The sequence below is a fragment of the Leopardus geoffroyi genome, chromosome D4 (assembly GCF_018350155.1).
Source record: "Leopardus geoffroyi isolate Oge1 chromosome D4, O.geoffroyi_Oge1_pat1.0, whole genome shotgun sequence".
Taxonomy (NCBI): Eukaryota; Metazoa; Chordata; class Mammalia; order Carnivora; family Felidae; genus Leopardus; species Leopardus geoffroyi.
This window is the reverse complement of record NC_059342.1, coordinates 5,224,120-5,243,885: the sequence shown is the minus strand read 5'-3', so window position 1 is coordinate 5,243,885 and position 19,766 is coordinate 5,224,120. Positions and strand designations below refer to the sequence as shown.

At 45.6% G+C, this 19,766-nt stretch overlaps 1 protein-coding gene across 3 annotated transcripts in view; it reads right to left on the bottom strand.

The window, feature by feature from the left end:
• The window catches only part of LOC123592539 (contactin-associated protein-like 3), a 193,955-nt gene that overhangs the window by 146,672 nt on the left and 27,517 nt on the right, over positions 1-19,766 (bottom strand). For 2 of the 3 annotated variants that reach the window (XM_045467707.1, XM_045467705.1), the window contains exons 2-3: positions 14,282-14,392; positions 434-627 (exon numbers count right to left, since the gene is read on the bottom strand). In XM_045467707.1, coding sequence (XP_045323663.1) covers positions 434-627; positions 14,282-14,392 — 305 coding nt within the window. The remainder of the gene's footprint in view (positions 1-433; positions 628-14,281; positions 14,393-19,766) is intronic. The other variant, XM_045467706.1, reaches the window with a different exon arrangement.

Sequence of the window (19,766 nt, the reverse complement as noted above, 5' to 3'; positions counted from 1 at the left end):
GGGAGACTCTCCATTACACCTATTTTTAAACGTTTGGGGTTTTCCAGAAATCTCACTTAATCGGAGGACACAGAAGAATGAATTTACTTAATTGGACAACGCCACGGCAACACCAGCCGCTGGGTTCTGGAACAAAAAATAGAGTAGGTTGTATGTGGCTTTATTCCTTAGATTTCACACTATGTTAAGGAATCATGGGAAGACATTGTCAATATTTCACCGCATTACAAAATTGTTTTACTTTTAGTTATTTCATAAATTATACATGGGCAGCACATTTTAAAATGCCACATGTGTCTTACAGTCGCTTGGAAACACTTTTCGAGTAATTTAGGGGGCTCCACTCTATACTTGATCCGACAGATTTGCAGCAACAGGCAGTAATTGGCATAATTCACGCTCTGACGGACCCACTCGCAGGGAAGGAACATACCGACAGGCTTTCTTCTCGCAGATACAGCTTCCAGTTCCTCCCGCCATCACTGAACATAAGGACGTAGCTGGTCACCCAGTCGGAGCTCCCGTATCCTCCCTGGGTGGCCACAGCCGTGACCTCCATTCTCTCTCCGAGGTCGATCTGCAGCCACTGGTATTTATCTGACACGCGTGGAGACCAGCCACCAGCCCCTTTTAGTGGAAATAGAAACAGGAAAAAAAAAAAAAAAACAGTAAGGGGAAAGAAATCTTTGGGATCTATACTATCCTGTAAGAAGGGGATCATAAATAAAATTTATGAAAATCACCGTTTCAAATTCTGGAACACGTAACTGCTCTTAATTACACACACACACACACACACACACACACACACAGACTCAAAACCACGGGTTAAGTAAATAGATGAATCCTACATAAATTACTTTGGTTTCTGGCTCATAACCCCTAACACCCCGGTGGTTCCCAACAAAGTGAAAGTGCTTAACGCAACAGGTGGACGGTTGAACCTGCCACATCAACACTCGGAAGGGTGTTACTTTACTTTATGTATGACCTACCCTTGGCTGGACCTAAAGGAAACTATTTAGACCATGATAGAACTAGAGAGACTTAATTCTGGAATGCCAACGTGAGCACGTACAGTATTACATATTGGGAAAAGGAAAGGGGCGAGGGCACAGTCCTACACTCGATATGCTCACAGATTCATGCGAGAAACAGACGTTTCAAAGAACGATTTGAAATGCAGCGTGGCAGGGGGAGGAGGTGAAGGTTTCTCTGTGCAGGGAGGGAGAGCCCTGAGAGGCAGCAGGGAGGTGCAGGGAGAGCCCAGAGCGAGTGACAGGCAAGGGCTTTCTCAGGTTTCCAGACAACAGGTGCAGAACAGGAATCACGGCGCTCGGCTTTGTCCGGTGCCGATGAGAAACAGAAAAATTAGAACTACCCGAAGGCGTAAGGCTGACGTGTTTGGGTCTTCGAGATGCATTCCGGAATTCGTATTTTGCTACTTATCCATGTCTAGAAGACACATGGGATGGAAACCATCCCTAATAGGACAAAAGTGATTTTTTATTTTGCCCCACTGTTCTGACACCTGACTTGGGGTCCTCACGATAAGGTCTAATGCGTTAGACAACAGTTACTATCTTCTCATCGGGGGCTCTGATTGACATCCACGCTCGGGATGCTAGAGCCACCAGGACTGGCTGTGTGTCAGGAGGGGTGTGACGTGGTCGCGTGGCACTTGGAGGGGAACAGAAACGGGGCGCTTGCATCGGGGTGTGGGGGCATCACCAGGAGGTGAGCGTGTGTGCTTCTTCTCCGCGTCTTCCACGAGCAGCACTCGGCGTACAACCTTTTAGCAAAGTCTAAAGCTTCCAAGCTCTTTAGAGCCCAGATCCTTTCTAAGATCTGCCCGTTTTCCTGCCGTGAATCTTTGGTCAAATACTGCACATTTTCTTCTCGACGTACCACAGGCGCAAGCAATGCCTTCGCCTTGGACTCAGAATCCTAAATACGCTGCAATTTCGGCTGTTCTGTAATGCAGTTCTGAACTTCTCATTCTGAAAGAATTTCCCATGGACAAAAGGGCCGCAAACGTGGTACAGGGGATTCCTGTTTGCTTTTTACTCAACTTCCCCGACAGTTAACACCTTACACCATCATGGCACTTTTATCAAAACTAAGAGATTTACAGGGGCGCCCGGGAGGCTCTTGATTTTGGCTCAGGTCATGATCTCAGGGTTCACGGGATCGAGCCCTGCATCGGGCTCTGTGCTGACAGTGCGGAGCCTGCTTGGGATTCTCTCGCTGTCCCTCTCTCTCTGTCCCTCCCCCACTCATGCTCGCTGTCTTTCAAAATAAACAAACATTAAAACTAAGATATCGGGGGGGCGCCTGGGTGGCTCAGTCGGTTGAGCGTCCGACTTCGGCTCAGGTCAGGATCTCACGGTCCGTGGGTTCGAGCCCCGCGTCGGGCTCTGTGCTGACCGCTCAGAGCCTGGAGCCTGTTTCAGATTCTGTGTCTCCCTCTCTCTCTGCCCCTCCCCCACTCGCACTCTGTCTCTCACTGTCTCAAAAATAAATAAACATTTAAAAAAACTAAGATATCTACACGGGTACAACAGCAATTAAAAGGATGAACTTTATCTTGGTTTCTCCCGTTTTCCCATTCACTTCCTGTGCTGCACCAGAATCCTATTTAGGGACCGTGTCCTCCAACCTGGGACAGTTTCTCAGTCTTCCCTTGTCTCGAATGACAGGCCTGGCTGTCATCCAGCACGCCTACATTTCTACTGCTTTGTCCAAGGGCCCCACTAAGTTGAGAAATGGAAGTCCTTCCAGATTTCTACAAATTGTTTTTAAGTGTATTTATTCATTTTGAGAGAGAGAGAGAGAGAGAGAGAGAGAGCGGAGTAATGGCAGAGAGAGACAGGGAGAGAGACAATCCCAATCTCTGTGTTAACAGTGTGGAGCCTGACTCGGGGCTCGAACCCATGAACCGTGAGATCATGACCTAGGCGGAAAATAAGAGCCTGATGCTTCAGCGACTGAGCCACCCTCCTTCTGGATTCCAGCTGAGAACTAACAGTCCTGGGGACACTACTCTGCCACAGTGGGTGGTTTTACGGTTGTCACAAAAATAAAGTTAAAACCTAGGGGTTGCCATTTAGCTGATCATCTTAACTTGGAGATGCCACGCTGGAAATTTTATATGAACCAGTTCAAATCTCTAAGAAACTACATAACGTCCTGTCTCCCAGCTCAGGCTGGTTGGTATTAAAGTTCTAAAGAAGGTACTAACGATACCCTCTTTTGCATTTCGTGATCTTTCTGTCATTTTTCGTCTCTCTTGAAGCCAGGAAATACCACTGGGACGGTACCAGAGAAAAGCACAGGGAGTAAACAGACGGTGATGTTTCCAGCATGTTGCCCTGGCCCAGCCTCTCCCACATGCCAAGCGGCCTTCAACGCCTACCCGTTCCCTACAGGCAACAGACCCTGAACACTTCCGATGCTACCAGTATGCAAATTAAGCTATGTGATTAACTAGGTACTTGATAAAGGAACAGAGCTTGAGGACCCCCTGTGCCATGGGGCAGTTCACTTTCAGCAGGCAACAGGGTCCCGGGTCGTCCCCAGATCGCTGCTGGGCAATGACTCGGGCTGCCGTGCATTCCTTCCTGTGTGCACCGTGCACTGTCTTTTTCCCCCACCACCTGCCCCTGTCCCACCTCAGGCCCTTGCGGAACAAAGCGTCCCAATTTGTACAACGGAAAACACATCCAGAGGGCCCAACTTTCACAGAACGAGGGTCCAGTGCCTGGATCGCCAAACAGCCTTCTCACTCCTAGGGAAAGTGTGGTAGGCGTGTGTTCGGCCTGGAGGGAGGACTCGGCCAGAGGAGGTGTTAAGCATCCGTGAGGATGTGTCATCAAAGCTCGGGCCCCCTTCCCACCCTCCACCCCCTCTAAGAAAATACCCCTGTGGTTTCTCAGCTAGGCAGTGTGGGCTGCCTACCAATAACCAGACTGTATTTTATGTCGATCTATCGGAAGGTTCCTGTCTCTGGTTACTCCTGTGTGATTGCTTCCTGCCCCTCAGGTCAGCCCAGACACAGGCAGCGACAATTCCTCGGGGACAGGAAGGGTTGAACAGGAAACGCTCACCTGGGCCTTCATTACTCTGTCCACTGATCATGACGACAGTGACCGCCACTCCTGGTGGCCACGGGGCACAAGCTCTCATAACTGCTGGCTTTACGCAAAGAAGAACATCGCCCAGAGGCGAAAAGCAAAAGCTTGTGCCTTCTTCAAGTGTCAACGAGTTCCAGACCAGGGAGATACCCAAGGGAGCAAAGGTCAAGTGGGTTAACTTGACGTGACCGCACCCACCCATCTTCAGGGCATCCAAACGCTGAGCAAGTAAGTGGTGAAGTTGAGACCACTGCCAAGGTCATTATTCCATTGTCTCAAATGGGATCTCACCCGGTTGTGCGGGTCCTTAGCTCCCTGGCACACAACCTAATTCACAGAAGCTTTACTCGGAGTTCCGGGTGGGGCCCAGGGCGACAGGGAAGGGCACCAGAGTGTCCCCCTGGGAAAGAAGGGCCAGCACGCAGACACCCCCAGATCTCCCCACTCAGAGATCCTGGGGCTCGACACGCTGAAGCCCGTGTCACAACCCTGCCGACGTTGCTGAGGGTCTCGGCACATCTGCTGCAGCTCGGATTCCTTAGGAAGCAACCCCAGCTACCTATACGGGGCGTTTCGGGCTCTCAGGAAGGAGCCGGCACAGAAACCCCGCTCTGGGTCTGCCTAGATGTGCTCCGATCCCCTTCTGGATCCCCTTCCCGAAGTGCTTCCTGCATTCCTGGGCAGGGGGGAGGGTGGGGGAGGCAGGAGGTGGGGGGTGGCGAGGGGGGAGGGACGTTTCCCAAAAAGTGCATCCCTAAGGGGAAAGTCACACGCGGGTGCCTACTTGTGAACCAGATTGCTATACGCAGTGCAAAGGTAGCCTGTAATGGTTTTGTGAACAGACAAGTCCACAGTTAAATAAAAATAGGGGCGCGCTGGTCAGTTTGAGATTTGTCGGCGAGGCCAGTGCACCATCCACGTGTGGCTTCCGGAAGCTCCCTCTGTGTGCTGCATCCCCGGGGAAAACTCTCGATGCCCTCTGGCACCGAGCGTGCGTTACCGCGGCTCCTTCTGCGAAAAATAAACAAAAACCTATCGAGACGGCGTGTCTCCTTTTGCTGGGCTCACGTATGTTCCTGACCGGGTTTTCCAGGAACGTATATCCTCGAGAAGCACTCAGATCTGAGTCGATGTGAGGCTTTTCAGTTCTTACTTGTTTGCAGTTCGGCACGGACAAGACTGTGAGAGGATTCTGCTAATTTCTCACCTGAGAAATAGAACAAGAATTGCCCGGCAAGCCTCGAACCGTCTGAACATGTGATCAGTCCCTCATTTACGACCGAATAAAATGTGGGACGGAGCCTCCTCATATCCCGTGAAATCTCCATGTTTACGAGGAGTGGCAACTCTGGGACGTGTCCTAATTCCGTGAAGGCATCATTCCAGAGGCCCCGAGTTGTTCGGAACAGACAGGAGGGCAGTCAACCCTCGAGGCCAGCGGGAACAGCAGCACCTCCCTCTGCTGCGTCCAGACGGCCAGGGAGGGCAGGGGTCCAGGCACCGAGCTCCCCCCTCCTCACGGATTTCCACTGCTTTTCTTAAGGCTCTGTCTCCTTTTCTAAAAATCAAATACGGTGCGGGATCATGTCAGGAGACGCAAGGGTGAGACGCTCAGAAATAAAACCAAGGCCACTCAATGATCCGCCCATTTGTGGCCGCTCGGTCAGCCAAACGCCTCTGGGAAAAAAACCCCACTGACGCTAAAACTTACATTCCCTTTAAGGATGTCGTGCGGCTCAATTCGTAACCATCTGTAAGCACGCCGTGAGAGCCTCGGATGAACAGAGTCACGTACAGATTACCTGTTCTACCAAATAGGGTGTTCTAATGAATGCGAAAAAGTTGACGGGGAGCCCTTTGGGAGGGGGCACAGGAGGGCCCTTGAATGCGTCAGAGCAAAGCCTGTCCCGTTTGATTTCCTTAGAGGAAACGTGGCGACAGGAAAAGAGCCGAGCTGCGAGAATCGTGAGAACAGTGAGCCCCTGAATCACCGTCTCCCAGGCGGCCCCTAGTCCGGGCAGGTCTCTGCAGAGCTGTAGAGCGGCTGACCACAGGGCCCAGCGAGAGGTCCCATCAGCCTCCGTCACGGGCTACGATCTTCCTGCGTCACAAGAGACGCGTGCCGTTCAGGGCTCCCGTGTGCTTTGATTTTAACATGGCATCTAGGTACCATGAGGGATCCCAGGGGCCTCACGAAAGATTGCTGATTGGACCTGACCACTTTGGCAGAAAGGAAGGTCACCTTAGCAGGTGCACTTTTACCAGGGGTCCTGAAGAGAATAAAAAAAAAAAAAAAAAAAAGGAAATCCCTAGAAGGGGCAATACAGCTAAATGTGGGTGGATGGGAGACCCTGGAGAAGCGTGTGAAGGGATCAGACAAAATACAGCTCTGTAGGGATGATGTGTATTAAAAGTTAAGTGAGCAAAGACATCATAATATAAGCCAAAGGTACATAACTGTTGGAACGCCCGGGTGGCTCAGTCAGTTAAGCGTCCAACTCCTTTTTTTTTTTTTTTTAACATTCGTTTATGAGAGACAGAGAGAAAGAGTACGAGCAGGGAAGGGGCAGAGAGAGAGAGAGGGAGACACAGAATGTGAAGCAGACTCCAGGCCCTGAGCTGTCAGCACAGAACGCGACACAGGTCTTGAACCCATGAACCGTGAAATCATGACCTGAGCTGAAGTCAGACACTTAACCAACTGAGCCACCCAGGCGTCCCAAGCGTCCAGCTCTTGATTTCGGCTCAGGTCACGACCTCACGGTTCGTGGGTTGGAGCCCCACACTGGGCTCTGTGCTGACAGTGCAAAGCCTGCTTGGGATTCTCTCTCCCTCTCTCTCTCTCTCTCTCTCTCTGCCCTTCCTCCGCTCACATTCCTGCTCTCTCTCTCTCAAAATAAATAAGTTTTTTAAAAAGGTATTGTTAAATAAATAACTTATATGAACCTCTCTGTGTATTATGAGTGATACAAAATGTGAATTCATTCGAAAAGAGCCCAGACTAGAATTTTCTGGACAACTATTTTAGAATGTGATAAGCCCTTAGAAAGGCTGCCATACACCATGTGGGAAGTTGCCCCGTTTGTCACAGGCACTGCTGACTCTTGGAAAAGTGAAAACTCTTACGGCAAAATTATGGCCGCCGTGAGGCGCTTACTATGCAGATTATAAACACCACAAATAACTCTGAAAAGTTAAGTTGCTGTGTTTTTTCACTCTTTTTGTCCAGCAAATCCTGGTGGCCAGTGACCATTATACCACTGAGCCCCAGAGAAGCCAAGAGGGCAAAGAACAACTCAGAAAAATAGGAACCCCAACGCGTGAGGAGTTGGTGTGGGACAGGAAGAGAAGGCGGGAACCGGGGGCCTTGGAAAGAGCCGGAATGGAGGACGAGTGAAGGTGGCTGCACAAGGTGAGTCAGACACCTCTGCTCGGGAATGAAGCCCGTGGACCAAGAAAAGGGAGAGGAATAAGCAAAGAGCAGAGGACTGGCTTTGGCTTGGCTTCCGCTGGAATTCCGGGAGATGCGCTGGTAGGGGCCATGCAGTCACTAACTGCCAAATGTTGCCTGCTTTCTCCCTTCTGGGCTTGTGGAGGACAGCAGTCCAGGCCCTTTGCAGGGGGGGCAAGGCTACATGACCAACTCTGGCCAACAAGCCGCGAGTGGAAGTGACAGGTCACTTCTGGGCCTAAGTTGCCAGGACAAAACCACGCGGTGCTCTTTTCCCCTCGGCATGGTGACCCAGAATTCGCCATTGGCCATCAAAAGGGGACACAGAAGTTAAAATGAGAGTCCCGACTCGATCTGAACAGAAGGTCAACTTGGCAAGAGCAAGTTAAACGTGTAATGGAGGGCTCAGGCCGGAAACCAGGTGAGACTCCCGGTCAGATTTCAGGGAGCCCGGAAGTGACATGGGACGTATATTCCTCAAGGGACAGACGACCCAGGGAGTGCGGCCTTGCCAAGAAAGCGCCACGAGGTATAACCACCACGGGCTTTGGGAGAGGATGCCAACTAACCCGCAGGGTTAAGAGCCAACAACCCACCCTCAGCAGACAGCAGAGGGAGTCCCTCCCACCATCCAGCTCCAGGAGGGCGTGAGCCCGTCCTCACCCAAACGTGGTCTTGAAAAGAGCAGGAAAAAATGCTCAGAAATCTGAGCATCTCCAGGAGACACTCACCCACCCGTCAGAGGCCACTGAATCTGGAAGAGAGGGAGGACTCCCTCCTCCTAGGGTAATTCTATAATTTTGGGCTGCTTGGGAGAGAAAAGGACCAACAACACCGCCTCCCTGAAGGTCACTGGCGACACTGGAAAACGCTGGGTTTGTTCTGGTTTGTCTCATCAAGTACCATAGACTCCACGGCAGGAACCTGGGGACTCTGGAGCTTGAGGAGGGCTCCGGGAGGATCAGAGCAGCTCCGTGTGTGGTCCGTGTGACGACTCTACAGTAAGGTCAGCACACACCCTGCTGTTCGGGCTTCTCTTCCCACGTGCTGCCATCTTGCATGTTAGACAAGCTGTGATTTAATAAAGCTGCACGGCCAGAGACAGCGCTCCGTGCTTTAGTACATGGGCATATTTTGCATCAATGCTCTTAGGTTTGGCCTGCCCACTGCACTCAGTATCCACAGTGCATCTGCAAAGTTACTTTGGGAAGGAGAGGAGAAGAGAGGAGGGGAGGGGAGGGGAGGAGAGGAGAGGAGGAAGGAAGGAGGAAGGGAGGGAGGGAGGGGAAAGAAAGAGGAGAAGGGAAGGGAAGGGAAGGGAACGGAAGGGAACGGAAGGGAAAGAAAATAAATTGTGGTTTAAAAAGAGAATGCGCATGGGATGCCTGGGTGGCTCAGTCAGTTAAGCGTCGCCTTTGGCTCAGATCATGATCTCACGGTTCATGGGTTGGAGCCCCACGTCAGGCTCTGTGCTGACAGCTCAGAGCCCGGAGCCTGCTTTGGGTTTTGCGTCTCCCTTTCTCTCTGCCTCTCCCCAGCTTGTGCTCTGTCTCTCTCTCCGTCCCTCTCTGCCCCTCCCCTGCGCGTACTCTCCCAATAACTAAATAAATAAACAAATAAATAAACAAACTTTAAAAAAAATTAAAAAGAGAATGTGTATTAGTCCTACTAGGTCTAAAAACTTTTAAGCAGGACAGATAAACAGAATCCAGAATCTGGTGTCCAAGACCCTTCCCTGCAATTGCTCAGTCTCTCATCTGGGAATACCGGCCAGTTCCATCAGCCTCCTGGCCTGTGAACAAAAGATAGGAATATACAGGCTGCAATTTAATGAAAAAAAAAAAAAAAAAAAAAAAAAAACACATGACAGAAAAGTTTACTATTATGAGATTTGCATCAAACATTTTTGAGGTGATATTTTGATGCATGTCAGGAGTTGACACATTTTTACTTTACTCACTCTTTCAATTTTTAAAAACATTTCTTTGTTAAAAACCAATGACTTTTACATCACGTCCCGTGTAGAATATTGCAGAGTTCAAGTAATCGGAGTCCCCATGTTATAAGAAAGCGTATCTAAGCACTTTCCCTAATGTAGTCAGTTTTCTTTATCTTGCTAAAACCTACAGTATAAACTTGTACTTGTCACTCAACTTCATTACCAAGAAATAAATATTGTAAATCTGAGAACAGTTTCTGAAATGCTCAGCCATGAATTGTATTGGCATCATTAGACAAAAATCTTTCCTGACTCTGCCCAGTAATGCAGTCTGCATTTTATGGGCTCAATGTCTCCATATGGGAAAGATGGAAAATTCAAAGAGAAAACACCTAGTCGGTTCAGTTTTCCCCCATTTACTTTCTGTGTGCAACAACTAACGTGGTATCCTGAAATGCCGTTTTTGAGAAAGTTGTTTATTTTTTTTTATTTTTTAATGTTTACTTATTTTTGAGAGAGAGACAGAGTGCAAACAGGGGAAGGGCACAGAGAGAGGGAGACACAGAATCGGAAGCAGGCTCCAGGCTCCGAGCTGTCAGCACAGACCCTGCCTCGGGGCTCGAACTCACAGACTGCGAGATCATGACCTGAGCCGAAGTCGGACACTTAACCGACGGAGCTACCCAGGCTCCCCTAAGTTTATTTTTTTTAATGCTTATTTATTTTGAGAGAGAGAAAAAGAGAACAAGTGGGGGAGGGGCAGAGAGAGAGGGAGGGAGAGACAGAGTCCCAGGCAGGTCCCACACCACGTTGTCAGCATGAAGCCTGACACGGGGCTCGATCTCACAAAGTATGAGATCATGACCTGAGCTGAAATCAAGAGTTGGGCGCTTAACTGACCAGGTGCCCCAATAAAGTTAAGTTTAAAGCACTCTCACTGCATTGTCACCAGTGACGTGACTTGCTGCATTAAAACGCATGATGTTCAGCATCCGGGTGAGGAACAGAGCAGCTCGTCTCTCTCAAAGTGAGTGTTCATGCAAGCATTTGAGGGGAACACACAGGGAGGACAGCATGTGTGCATGTGTCTTCCTAGTCAATTTCAAATAGCTTCCGGCAAGACTATGCATCTCACCATCACGCCTGCACTTACAGATCACATGACTGAAAAGAACATGGTGTCCAGAGCTGGAAAACAGCCTCTGCAGTGCTACTGAGCCAGCTGGAGGAAGGGTCACCCGGAGTAACAATAATCGGAAAAACACAGAAGGCTATTTCACAAGCAAAATGCAGAGTACAAGTCCAGCATGGCTTACTAGAACATAGTTGGCGGGGAGGGGCTGTTTTTGCTCATTAACTTTTGTCTGCATGAACTTGGGAGTACAAAGAGTCTTTAGGAGATTTTTGAGAAGACAGATATGAAGTCAAGCATGTTCTTATTTATATTATACAGCCATCTTCCTGCAGTCTTGATTTTGCATAAGAAATATTAGATAACTTGTAATTTCAGGAAATATTCAATTTAATATTGATGGAAACAAAATCAGCCAATATGAACGATCAAACCCAATTTTCAAGGACTTTACACTTTTATCTAATGGCATCAATTTTCTGGAGCAGGTACATGAATAAATGTATGTGTCTATGATTTACTTCTTAAAATCTATCAGTTTTGAAAAATTACACATTCAGGCACATGGGGATGCTAACTTTTCGGCAATTTATGTTCCTTTGTATAAAACAGTAGCGTGCATTGCATCAGTGTGGGCATTTTCTGCAATGTATCATCGGGAACCCAGCTCCGGACATCAAAATGGGAACTTTAAAGGAACCCGAATAGAGATTTCAAAAATAAATTACAGGAGCACTTCGTCTTATGTTGAGAGATGATACTAACTCAGCATTATCTCCACAATGACTGGCACTTCCATTAGAGAACTCACAAGAAAACACTGAAAAACGTGTGGTTACGTAGGAGTCAGGAGTCATGGCTTTCTGAACCCCTTGAGCCCCGCTCTCCTCTTTGACTTGCAGATATATATTCTTACTACTCTATGCAGTGATCAGCTATATATAAAATTCCCGGAAGAGGCCATGATATTTCAGATATTTCTAATTTTTCATACAAAGTCGTAAAAGCTCAATGACTTCTATGCAAAATAAGGAACTAGGAAGGTAAGAAAGACCACCTTCTTTAAAACCTCCAAGTCCCACAGCACAGACCAAGGAAACTAGTCATACAATCAGGTAGTCTAACAAGATCTTCGTCAGCAGATCACGCACAGAAGTTTCAAAAAAGCTAAAACTATTATGTATGAAGAATCATCATCATCATTATAATCATCCACATTTTATACAATTCACATTTTGCATCGTAATACCCTAAGCTGAAGTGAACCAACACGTTCTCCAGCATTTACAAAGGCAAAGGAAATGGCAGGAAAGAACCTGGGATGCTGCCTTTTAACAGAAAATATACACAGATAATCCTTCCGAAGGAATATTGATTGATAAACTGTGTATCTCAGTCTCATTTTAGGAATGCGTATGAAATCAGATGGTAAAATGAAGGAACAGTCAGTGAAATGTGCATTGTGTACAATTAGAGTAGCAACAACCTCGTCAGTTGATTGCCACTCTCTTAAAAAAATTAAATTTGCAAAGAGAGTGGTCTGAACATAATAAATAAGCTTTATACTTACCATTTTATAAAGGCTGCTTATCATATGCTGTTATTAATTTCTTAATTAAATGTAGTAGAAATAAATTCATCTCAAACATCAGGATTTTCCCTTCTAATGTTTATAAACTTCCCAGTGTCACCATACTGACAGCACAAGAGGCCTGAATCATAAAGATATTCTGTCCCTGCAAATCAGAAACACAATACACAGGCCCGTTGGGATTCTTTAAACTAATTAAATATGGTGCTTATTTAGTTTTGACAGTCTTTGGGCAACCACTGGAAAGTTTAGATGTTGAGCTGGCTATTAGAGTAACCACCAGACCAAAAATAGTAAATTTGATCATTTATTTTTTTAATGTTTATTTATTTATTTTGAGAGAGAGAGAGAGAGAGAGGACATGTGCGAGCCCAAGAAGGGGAGGGGCAGAGAGGGGAAGAGAAAATGTCAATCAGGTACCATGCTGTCAGCACAGGACCCGACTCGGGGCTCAGACTCACAAACAGTGAGATCACGACCTGAGCCGACATCAAGGGTTGGACACTTAACCGACTGCGCCACCCAGGTGCCTCTGATTATTTAATTATTAATTGGAACCTAGCTTCAAATGAGAAGATATTTTTACTGGAATGCTAAAAATTATCATGAATGATGCTTTGTAATTATCTGGAGGAGTAAATATCTGGCCAGAAATGCTTCTTCACAGTAAACGGCCATGAAGGTGGTCGTCGGGTCAACAGCGGGCATGCTCTCCCACCCTAAACTCACCAAAAGTCTTCATTGTGTCCTTACTCCGCCCTTCCAGTCTGTTTGGCCACTTACTGGGTTCCCACACTTGATTTTTAAGGACATAATAAAATTCAAGCTATACTTAAACTATGATCTTAGAAATACCAAAGGAAGGGAGAAAAATACTCAGTTCCTTAGTAATATCTGCAGACTTTACACTTATAAGGGACACGGTTAATTTAAAATTTTACTTTCTGGGGCGCCTGGGTGGCTCAGTCGGTTAAACGTCCGACTTCAGCTCAGGTCATGATCTCACGGTCCGTGAGTTCGAGCCCCACGTTGGGCTCTGTGCTGACAGCTCAGAGCCTGGAGCCTGTTTCATATTCTGTGTCTCCCTCTCTCTCTGACCCTCCCCTATTCATGCTCTGTCTCTCTCTGTCTCAAAAATAAATAAACGTTTAAAAAATATTTTTTTAAATAAAATAAAATTTTACTTTCTGAATTAATCTCACCAAAAAATGCATCTATCCCTTTACTTTTAGGTAATCTCTACACCCAACATGGGAGCTCAAACTCATGACCCCAAGATCAAGAGTCACACACTCTTCTGACTGAGCTAGCCAGGTACCGCTAATCTATCCCTTGAAAAGGTAGTAAAATATTTGATTTTTAAGTGTGCTTATTAACTTATTTAATCCACTGAACTAGTATTTGTGCAAAAGATAAAAAGTAATTTAATCGGTGACACTCAAGAAGCAAGAGTGAATGAATGCATCTCCAAAAAAGAAAGCCATTAGCTCCCTTCCCACCGATAGGAAGGGAATCTGTTTTCAACAGGACCTGTCACCCAGGTACCTGCCAGGCCACGTCCTGGGATGGAACCGTTTCCCCATCACGATCCCATGGCAGCTTCACATGGCACGGATGCCAGGCAGTGGCTTGTTAAGTGTTCCCCAGTGCCTGTGACATTGGCTCATTCGCTCGTTGTTTTAGTTACTCATGAGAAGCATACTTGACTAGTCACCCATCCAGAGTGTTCTAAAACTAAAAAGGGATGATAAAATAGGAAATAGTCTAGAGCCTCCAATAATTCCCTTCTGATTTGAACCTCATTTACGACCATTTGCTGGCAACCAACAGGGAAGGGAGATGTCAAAACAAACAAAAGAGATTAATACTAAAGAAGAAGGGAGCTAGCAAAATGATAACATGTTGAACCTGCTTCCTCATTTTCATTAAACTGCGATACAATTACTTTTTGAACCGCAAGAATGAATATTAACGAAGAATAATTATTCTGAGGCAGAATCATGATGGATTAGCAACAAGACAGCATCAGACTCACCATCTCTGCGATTAAGACTTGCAAACCCAGGGCCGTGGCTGCTGGACAGCTCCGAGGAGCTGCTGAAGGACGCTCGAGGCAAGGTGGATGCCAGCGGGGCGTCACAGCTATCTGTGCGGAAAATACCAAGTTCAGGTTAACCCACTGCTCGAGGCTGTTCTGTCTTCTTCTCTCCTTCCCTCTCTTCTTCCCTCCCACCCTTGCTCCTGTCCTTCCTTCTTTCTTTTCTTTTTAGTTGGCAGGCTAAGAAAATGCGAGACCCTGCAGCAAACAAACATCAGCCTTAAGCAGAAACGTGTTAGTAAACGTACAACCACGGTCTCTTAAAGCAAATAAAAGCCCTGATTGGGAACCTTGGCCATTTTCCGTGGGGCAAAGATTCCCATCGTGGCCACTTTGAAGCTGTCAACGTGACATCATCAATCATGGAATTGGAAAGAGGTTCACACATGTCACGTCATTAGATAGTATTTCCACCATATGCAAATACAAGATAGAGAAACAACATCCAGCGCACAGATAATAAATAGGAAAAGGCCATGAAATTAAGTAATTAAGTTGTGTGTTTGGAAAATTTACCTTTGTTTTTAACATGATTTACTTAATTGTAACTTCCTATCATTTCATCTTTAATGATGGCTGTATTTTAACAGCTGACTTAACAAAATTCATGAGAAGTTAGTGATTGGCTCTTGCTAGCTGCTAAAAGTTGGCTCCAGCCCACTGCCCCTCAATGGGGAACTATTAGAAGAATTTCCTTTAAAATCAAAAAGAAGATTTTAATAGGCATCACCACTTCTGTTGAATGCTTCTCTGAAAGGCCTATCAGCACATAAGAGAACATTTAAAAATTAAAAGCACAGAATTGGGAAAAAACAAAAAAAGAAACTGTCATCACTTCCAGATGATATGATTGTGCAGGTAGAAAATCCAAAAGTAACTGACTAGCTTAATAGCCCGATATCCCACACCGATTTCATTTTAAACTCAATCTAGGGTTAGAAAATAAATTAACCAGAATATCAAATAATAACAAAACACATAAAGTATCTAAGAATGAATCTTCCAACACTGAAAAACATTTATGGGGATTATTATAACAACTGTATTGAAAGACATTACATAAAATACAGACTCCAGTCGTCGCCAACAGGAAGACAGTATTTTTAAAGGATCAGTCGTCCCCAGGTTGATCTAAAGATTCATTAGAAGTCCAATGAAAAGCCTAAGAGGGCTTTTCAGACACACTGAATCAAGGAACCCTGCCTGACCTGGTTCATAACATGGAATACAAATAGGATTTAAGAAGCCTATAAAGACAAATAGAAAACAAAAAACAAAAACGACACCTTCATTTTCATTAACCTCTAGCTAAAATTCAGCGTTTTCTTTAATCGTGAATACAGGCAAATCACAATGTTTTCAGTAGTGCCCACAAATTTGTTACCATCCTAAGTTACAGACATTTTTATGGCAGTCATTGTTGTCACGGCTATCTAGAAATATTATTTATGATTCTCATTACTTCAAAATAGCAGTATTCGACTCACCACCGGATTTTGTTATTTAATGTGCTAATAACTAAGGAGACTTATTATATTACAATTTCTAATTTATTGATATCAGCATTTCACTATAATTAGCTTTCTTCCCAATCATATATATATACACACACACACACACACACACACACACACACACACATATATGGGTGTGCACACTGGAAGTACAAAGCTGTTATTACTGGGGCATCATTAATATTTCAGAAAATTCCAGAGGAGGGGGGTTGTCTACAGTTCACAGTCAACAGTGCTAACTTGAGTGTTAGCCTAGAACTTTCTCAGGGGATGCCAGCACGTTGAGCAGACCAGGCCCGCGTTATTCTGCCTGTACGTAAAGAGGTCCCGGGGGCCTCGCCACTACGTTGAAGGTTGAGAGCAAGAGAGGATTATTTCCATTAACGTCCGTCTTGGGAAGCCTGCTCTTTTCCCAGCCTTGGCCGCCACACAGATTCCTTCGAGAGTCTTTCCCGATGCTACCCCGTCAGCCCCCTCCACTCGCACCACTGTCATCTCGCTACTTACAGTCTCCCCTTAAGCTGGAAACCTAATGACAACTTAGCATAGATTTTGGAGCCAGACTCGGGTGGGGCTGGCATTGGTCAGGCTGCCTACTCTTCCGGTGGCACTCACCCTTTCCTAAGCCTCAGTTTTCTCATCAGTTCAATGGGAATAACTGTGCAGATAGTGCATAATTATACCATGGGGAGTCAACTCCCCCAGCAGTACAGCAAGGAGTCACTTAACTGTCAATGGGGAGTCACACACTAAGAAGACCGCTATGAGCGTTAAAAGTATTTGCTTTTATTATTCTAACTATCGTAAAACAAGTCAACGCTTCGTAAGCTCCTTCAAAATATTCTAGAAGGACACTTTCGTGTATATGTGGAAGGCAATGTTCAAAGTTCCAAACCGTATTGTCATTTTTTTATTCTTTCCTCAAAGAAGACATAAGAAGCTTGGTCTTTAAAAAAAACAAAAAAAAGTAATAGCTTTTGTGATGTAATCCTTCCTTTGGAATAACAATTTATAAAATTTATTTTAAAACTGTCTTTATTTAGTCTAACTCAGAGGCTTCTAAAGACGGTGTTCCAATTTACTCCAACAGAGTTAATCTTGAGAATATGTGTGGTCTAAAACAAGGTGGTCACATCCTATGAGGCACCTGGAGAGGAGCGGCTGTGGATTTGGACAGTGTTTTCCAAGCATTCGGTGTGTTTTTAACTGAATTACATCCACGCAAGGTAAAGGCTCAGGAGTCATCCCAAACCTCCAGTAACTGCTGTTTTCAATCTGAAATGTCTCTATTTTCTACTAAGATTCCTGGAGCAAAAAAAGTGTCAAGACCCAATTTCATTTTCTTTTTCTGGCATCATGAAAAGACATTCGAATCCCACTAAATGAGTATCATTCTTATGAACAATCTGATGAACACTATTTCTGTCCAAAAAACCAGAGGATCCCTGAAATGTTTCAAAGCTACAAGAATTATTCACAAATTATGGCTTTTAACAAGTGAAATGGCAAAACAACTTTAAAGAATCACTACTTATCACTTAGGGGGAGAAGCAACTTGAGTACAAATAATGAGCTTATGAGAATTAACATATGAAAATAGACGGAGGATATTACAGTTAAAGAAGCTAAAGTAATTTTATTTCCCTTCAGAATAACCACTCATATTCATAAGAAGGATTCTATGCAATAATCTTAATTTTGAAATGCATTCATCCGTCAGTGGTCCAAATGTACTCAAGGTTACGTTCTCAGAGAAGCTTAAGGATTCTAACAGAAAGGCGATGATCCATTGTCATGTGTTTTAGAGGAAAAAAAATAAACACGCCACAATTGTTCATGATTTATGTATGACTCGGATCAGAGTACTAGGGACATCCTTGTGTGCATTCTGATATAACAAATTCATATTTATGGAATGCTCAAACCTGGTCTCAGTAGTTGTCCCTATTACAATGCCATTTTAATCAAAAGCCTATTGTTTGTCTCACCAACAGAACAGCCTTAGACTGAAATTATAAAACAATATTTCAGCTTCCGTTTTTCAAACTCATATCTTTTTTTTTTTTTTCCAGATGAAATCTTAGAAATCTGGAACTTCCCGCAACTGGGGGACATAACCAATCTGAGTGTGAAGAGTGGGGGAGGGGCAGAGAGAGAGGGAGACACAGAATCCCAAGCAGGCTCCAGGCTCTGAGCTGTCAGCACAGAGCCCGACACAGGGCTCGAACTCACAAGCCTTGAGATCATGACCTGGAGCCGAAGTCGGATGATTAACTGACTGAGCCCCCCAGGCACCCAGATGCATTACCTTTTGGACAAGATTAACAATTCCTCAACACAGAAAATTCATGGTTGCTGGCTGCTTGTTTTTCGGACTTGAACATATCGTAACGGACTCTAGTCCCTGGAACGGACAAGAGAGCGAGTCACAAAGTCCCCTGGAGCTGGACTTCTGGCCCTACTTGCCCTTCCCAAGTGGGCAGCTTGAATCAAGGCCCAGATGCACACAATGCCACGCCCCTTGGCCACTGGACCAGCAGGAACATTTGGACTCAGTAGAGCCTGGTGATACCTGGGAATCTCTCTCTGTCACAAGAGGACTAAGACCTGGAGCTGGTCTGTCACTCCAATATCCACCATTCCTGGTGGCCCATCAAGGCCTCTGAGAACATCTAGGGCCACCTTCCTGCCCTTCCCGAGGTGTATGCGTACAGAGTCCCAATCCATGCAGATCCCCAATCCGTGTCTTCACTACTTTGGACCACAGTTCTGAACTTGGCCAAATGTTCTGGGGCATGCGCCCGTTTCCAACCTTCAGAGACCTACACCATGGACAGGAGGTAATGAGCCCCCAGAATCTGTAGGACATTCCAAGTTTGTAAGCATGGCGTACAGGATGCTCTAGTGACCCCTGAATAATTCTCCACCCCATCTCACCCACCCCTCCCCTCACGTGCCCCTCAAAATGTGTGCTGCTGTCTGCTCCGACCTGCAACTACCCCATGTGGGTCTCTACTTGGCAATAGCAACTGGGCATTCCATGAGCTTGGACAACTACACCAGTCTGTGCTGGTTACCTGCATGACCCTCATGGCCCAGCCTGTTAGAAATTCAGGTGGAGAAAAGCAGAGGTGATTTCAGATTTCTCATCTGCTCCAATAAGTTACACATCCCAATAATAGAATATAGTTGTATCTCTGGGAGAACAAAGTCAGAAAGGGCCCATTATTCCAAGTTCCTGGCTACTTTATTTAATAATTGCACACCTGTCCATTAGTACAGTCCAAAGTGAAGCACTTTTGTTTTCACTTCTAGGCTTCCTCTCTTATCATAACGTATGTCATGAATTATCTCAAAGATTTGGTTTATGTTCACTGTATTGAATCACAGCTGTTGAATGAATACATCGAGATCCAGATGTTGCCTAGGAAATTACTCCTCAGCACTGAAGGATTCGCTGTGTATTGTAAATCAAATAGTAACACTACAAAAACAACTTGCCATTAATTTTAGTGATGCGATATAGCAAATTAATATCCATTAACTGCACCTATTATTAGGTATGAATGTGAAATAATCATTGTTCTTACGATGAAATTATACCTCATGTTCCCTCCAGCTGACTGAATTCATACTGGTAGTGTTTCCACTTTTAGATCAAAGCATTTGTAAAATGCCTTAAGTGTTTTTGAGAAAATTTTAAATTACAAAATAGTATATTCCAAATTCTGAAATCCACATGGTAGGTAAGACGTAGCTGGGCAGATATTTGTTAATAAAAGGAGCTTCCAGGGGCGCCTGGGTGGCTCAGTCGGTTAAGCTTCCGACTCCGGCTCAGGTCATGATCTCACACGTTGTGAGTTCGAGCCCCACGTCGGGCTCTGAGCTGACAGCTCAGAGCCTGGAAC